Raw genomic sequence first — 5,734 nt, forward strand, 5'->3', positions numbered from 1 at the left:
ACTTAGTGGAGAAAAAAAAAAAAAAAAAAAAAAAAAAAAAAAAAAAAATTCATGTGAAAATGCGTTACATAATTAACACATTTGAACAAAAGGCAATCATGTTGAGGTGATTCTTTATAAAGCTTTATTCCTATTCAGTATGTCTCACCGTGATTTCCATCTTGTTCGAATACACACTAGTTGTAGTACAGTTACTTCTTTCCCCTTTAAATGACCTGACGTTGCTGATGCCCACTCTACCACGGAGCTGAAATTTCACAAGCCGCAGGAATCCCAACAGGCACACGCTACTTTGAAATGCGAAGTGATTGGAGGTTCGCAAGAGAAGTTCCTTCCTCATGACTTCTTCGCCCTCATTAACATATGAAAAATATGTGAATAAATATGCTTCCTTCTCCTAGTGCCTACCATAAGCTTCAGTTTCAACTTCAACCACAATGGAGCAGATGATTATCTTTGCGAGCAGCAATATGAGAATACTCCACCGGTTACACGCACAGGTAGTGCCCCCAATTCGGGCATCCTACGAATATACACATTAAAGCGAAACGCACCAGTGTATGATAATTTGAAATTTTTTTTTTTTTCTTTCCTCTTTAATTTTTATTTGCCTCAAAAAAAGGACGTAAAAGGGATATCATTTTTCATGGAGTCATTTCATCCTACAAAATTAGTACCCATAAAAAGGAACCACAGTTCGGAGAAAAGAAACGTGTTCCTATTTTTTCTCTTTTTTTTTTTTTTAATTAAACAACTTGTTTGGTAGTTATTCAATATATCAATATACACAACAATGTAAAATTAAAAAAAAAAAAAAAAAAATTCAAATTATCATACAAATATAACATTAAAAAAAAAAAAAAAACATTTTTTTTTTTTTTTTTATCTCATAAAAAAGGGTGTACATATATGTGTACATATGCACATGTTGGTTGACGTGTGGGCAGGGGCACAGACACGATGCCTTCTACCCCGCCCTTTCTGCTAAATCATTCACTTATTCCAACCCATTGGAGAAGCTTAATTACAAGTACAAATAAAGTCGATAATTGTTGGTGGGGAAATGATATTATTTATTTCTTCTTTTTTTCCTCTTTCTGGCCAAGTATCCTCAATAAGTGCGTAAAGAGTCCCACTAAGTCGAGATAAAGACAAATGGAGTGCATCTGTACAGGGAAGGAGAAACAATAACAAAAAAATGAGCGTCGGTCAAAAAATGCACATTATGCACACCCAACTCCGTAGCACAATTTATACACCAACGGGTCATCAAACAAAGCGGAAATCACACACACGTGGCACCATCAGATGACCATCCGATGAGCGTCATGGGAGTTATGATTTTTTTTTTTTTTTTTTTTAAATCATTACTATGTAATCTTTGTTTCCCCGGCGAAAATCGAACAACGTTATTTGGGTGTCGAATAGGACGAATCTGCAATGGGAAGAAAAAAAAAAAAAAAAAAAAAAAAAAATGTTTCACTCTCTCCTTTATATTGTGTGCTCTTTTACCAAATGTGGAAAATATGCTCTCAAAAGGTGCCTATTGGCGTGCATTCTTTTTACGCTTACCCCATGTACATAAAGAATCCAACATACAATAAAGTGGCGTCGATATATCGTGACCTTATAAAAAAATTCATAAACGAAATCAGCGCTACGTAGGAGCACACGGCGCATAATACCGTTCCAAGGAAGAGGGAAATTCTGTACCAAAAAAAAAAAAAATGAGCGATTGAAAAATGTGTCATTGGAAATAATCAACACCCCAACTACGCAACATGTAGCAGCTGTTGAGGACGGGCCCATATTAACGCAGCGACACAGACAAATATGGTGAATATTATAAGAAAAAGAATTCTCCATGCATGGCAAGTTTAACATACAAACACAAACGACTTATTAACAACATATATATATAACTGCCAAGTGATGAATTTAAAAAGAGAGCTCATGCGCGCTTACCTGTTCTTGGAAAATATGGCCGACAAGGAGAAGCAGGAAAATATAGACAGGCTTCCGAAAAAGGCCAAAGGGAGAATGGATGGGTTGAGGTAATTAACATAAGCGATATAATCACTCATCAAAATACCAATAGAGGATGATATACCAGCAAAATAAAGTAACCTCTTCTTCGATGCAGCTGGTAAGACGTTACCATAATGAGAATAACTGCATGAACCAGCCAAAGCAAAGGAACAAAATAAACTAATCATGGACGCTATAAATCTCGGAATTTTCAAAAAATATATGTCAACATAACAACTCAATGCAGTTATCATTGTTCCCACGGCAAGCAAGCCGTATATTTTAATTAAATGCTTCCTCTCTTCATTTGTTAACGGGGAGAAATTTAAAATGTTCGACAGCTTCAGTTCCTTCTGTCGCTTTCTGATTTGGTTGAGAAAATCCATTTTCTTAAAGGTTCATCAAAAAACGGGGGAAAAAAAAAAGGAAGAACACGCTGTTCGCTTAATTATACAAATGATACACCGCCTGGACGAACAAATGAGCTTCTTTAATTCTGTACGATGGGGTATTGGAAAGCAATCCTCTTTCGATAATATATTATGCTTAAACGCAGCGTACTGGTTTTTTTTGTTTCTCTTCCGCAGTCTCTTTCGTTAGTATTATAATCTGAATGTTCAAATGCACGAAAAGTTGATTTGCCGTCTTGTAAAGTACTCGTTTTTCTTTTTTTACTTTTTTAAGCGAAAAATTGTAAAGAAAAATATTTTGCTAACATTTAAATCATGTTTTGGGAAAAAAAAAAAAAAAAATCTCAAAAAAAAATTGTGCACGGAATGCGTATAAAAAAAAAAAAAAAATTCCCAGCAAAAAATGGTACCAAAAAAATAATGCTTCCATTTATTATTTCCATACAATTTTTGTGCCGCATATGTATTTTGCGTACAAATATCGAGTGAGCTCTGTTCCAATAGTTCAAACCACTTGATGCGCAAAAATGTTACATCATGTTTTTGTATTTACCTATTTTTTAGCCCTATTTTTTTTTTTTTTTAACATACCATTTGGGGTGGAATTACCTTTTTACTCAATAACACCAAAAAAGGAGGGTTTACAAAATCGATTGTGTAATTTGTCAAAACAAAAAAAAGCCACACTTTATTACATGTGTATAGGAAATACTTTTTTTTTTTTTTTTTTTTTTTTTACCATTTTGTTCATTTTTTACCTGAACAAGTCAGAACATTTTGTTATGCATATCTGTTCGACCCATTTGTAAATAAAAAGAACTCCTATAACAAAATTAACAGGTCCTAACTTGATGGGTTAAAATGAATGCATTATGACATTTTTATCGAATTCGAACGATACGGAGTTTGCCCTTTAAATGGCGCAAAATGCGGAGGGAGATTGCGTCCACACCTTCACAGCAGCAGCACACACGTGGACACGCAGACATATATATATTCAGGGTTAATGGAGGAGATGAGATCTGTTCGCTGATTTTGCTCCCCTTGTGCGCTGTGCCACGTTTAAGGGTTCCTGTTATATAAGTCGAATTGGTCATTAACTCCTCGTGGGACATTTGCGCCATGCGGTTCTTCCCCTTTGAACATTGTTGCAAACGGATCTGTAGCTTATCTCCACGCGCATAATCGCCTTCTTTTTTTGCATAACATGACAAGGATTATCGTGTCGAAATTATTTTTCCTGCTATTTTTCTGGGTGGTTATTTTTAAGTGTGTTTACTATGGCTGGTCAAATTTTGTGCGTTGCACACAAGGTCGCATCCCTGTTTGCGAAAAGGAAGCGTGGCAAAAGGGCAACGTCGTGGAGTTGGCTCCTTTGCATTAATTAAAAAAAAAAAACAAAAAAAAGCAAAAGCTAAATCGGAAAAGAATCAAAAACGTAAAAAAAAAAAAAAACTATAAAATACACACCCATGTATGCTGTACACATTGACAAAAAAAAAAAAAAAAAAATGGGACGAAAATGAATTGGTTAAAAATGGCCACTCGGGACATACATAGGTTAAAATAAATACGTGCGCTTAATCAGGGTCACATGTAAAAAAAAACACAATACCGCGAGTTACAGATCGGTGAATAGGCCTATCACGGAATGTACCTCAAATGGGGAAGACAAAGTCGGTATGGAAGAGAATATACATATTAAGCTCTTAATGTGTGGGGGTCCATCCCCTTGACACACACACACACGCATACATATATATGTAAACATACACGCAGCGTGCTTTTTGTACGGGAGGGACATCAGTAAGGCTGCACGGGGGGTATGGTCCCGTAGGTGTAGTAGTACGTCCCATGAAAGCTTTTCTCAATATCTTCCGCCCTCTGGAAGGAAAAAATATTTCCACCCACTTGCAAAAGACGATAAAAACTCCAAACCAATTGTATAACAAAGAAGGACATGATAAACATAAAAATATGAACAGTCATTTCTAGTATGCCATAATATATAAGGTAATTAAAAATAATTTTCCTGTGCCAATCAAAATTATCGTAATACCACTGGACGCTATGCGAAGTACAGATATTGTACAGGCATATTAAACACTCAATTGCTTCAACAATATAATTGATTACCACCACATTATATGCTATGTAAGCTGTAAAGGCATTTTTGTGTGCAACTGATATTAATATTAGTACTGCGCAAATGCAATTTAAAATGGACATAACTATGAACAAGGCTTCATTGTAAGTCGATGTGTGTGTTAACATTAGAATGGACATTAATATCAACAGTATCGCGTAAATAATACTTGCTGTTCCTATGGAGAAACATAAAAACCTCTTCATGGTCCATCTTTTGACTCCTCCTGGTGACCTGAACATTTTCTCTTCATAGTTGGGGTTATAATATTCACTTCACAGAGCTGTGGTGGGGAATTGTGCAGAATGTGGAAAAGGGACTTAGGGGTCTGTGCGCGGAGTCTTCTTTAGTGTTGCTTTCATTGGCCGTTCTCTCAGACGGGGCACATTACACGGGGCACCTTTTTCTGCGGGAGGTGAAACGAGTGGACGATCTGTAAAAAAACGCACACACGTATGACGTTTATGCATATTTTATTATATACCCCACAGGTGAAGCGGTGGGAAGGCGCCAAAAGTGTTTAGAAGTATTTCTCGCCAACTCGGTATTCCCGTAACATAACTGCGTTATGCACTCTATACACAATTGAGGTGTCATTTATTTATTTTTTTTTCCGTTAGGCAGTACTTTTGTAGTACCTTTGCAATGCTTCTCCTTCCTTGGCGTCTTTCCCCCCCTGCCGTTGGTCCATGCGCGAGGGAAACACCAACGGGTGTTACGTTTTTATTGTCGTTCCAGCGGAATGAGAACTTTCTATTTTGTTTTTTAAGAAACAGTTCTGTTGTGCGCACCTGAACAAAGTTCACGCTGAGAAAAAATCTGCCATGTGGTGACACTGTCCATTTGTTGCGTTTTTTTTTTTTTTTTTCTTCATTTACCACGGCTAAGATTTGACTTCCCTTTGTGGGGCAAGGAAAAAAAGAGTCAATCAGCGGGGGAGCAGACGGGCAAGGACATGATGCAGAACAAATTCACAGCAATTTCCTTGGACGAATTACAAATAACCTGTCTCACCTGTCCGTTCATAAAAAAAAAAAAAAAAAAAAAAAAAAAAATATCTGCTTTCAAGTGCAACGCTGTCCATTTCCCCGCAACTATGTTGGGGGGCGCAGGGGTGAAAAAAAAAAAAAAAAAAATGCGTCCTACATGC

The 5,734-nt window shown here is 36.6% G+C and overlaps 2 protein-coding genes across 2 annotated transcripts; both read right to left on the minus strand.

The window, feature by feature from the left end:
• Positions 1–1,073: 1,073 nt before the first annotated feature.
• Positions 1,074–2,414, minus strand: AK88_01908 (uncharacterized protein; the record flags this gene model as incomplete). The annotated part of the gene is made up of 3 exons (XM_012479543.1): positions 1,074–1,166; positions 1,372–1,435; positions 1,966–2,414. The coding sequence occupies 3 exons, from the start codon at positions 2,412–2,414 to the stop codon at positions 1,074–1,076; spliced, it is 606 nt and encodes a 201-aa protein (XP_012334966.1).
• Positions 2,415–4,241: 1,827 nt separating this feature from the next.
• On the minus strand, positions 4,242–5,275 carry AK88_01909 (uncharacterized protein; the record flags this gene model as incomplete). Its single annotated transcript, XM_012479544.1, has 3 exons — positions 4,242–4,857; positions 4,976–4,990; positions 5,223–5,275. 3 exons carry the CDS (start codon positions 5,273–5,275, stop codon positions 4,242–4,244), a joined length of 684 nt encoding a protein of 227 aa, XP_012334967.1.
• Between the last annotated feature and the right edge of the window lie 459 nt (positions 5,276–5,734).

The sequence above is a fragment of the Plasmodium fragile genome (assembly GCF_000956335.1).
Source record: "Plasmodium fragile strain nilgiri unplaced genomic scaffold supercont1.17, whole genome shotgun sequence".
Taxonomy (NCBI): Eukaryota; Apicomplexa; class Aconoidasida; order Haemosporida; family Plasmodiidae; genus Plasmodium; species Plasmodium fragile.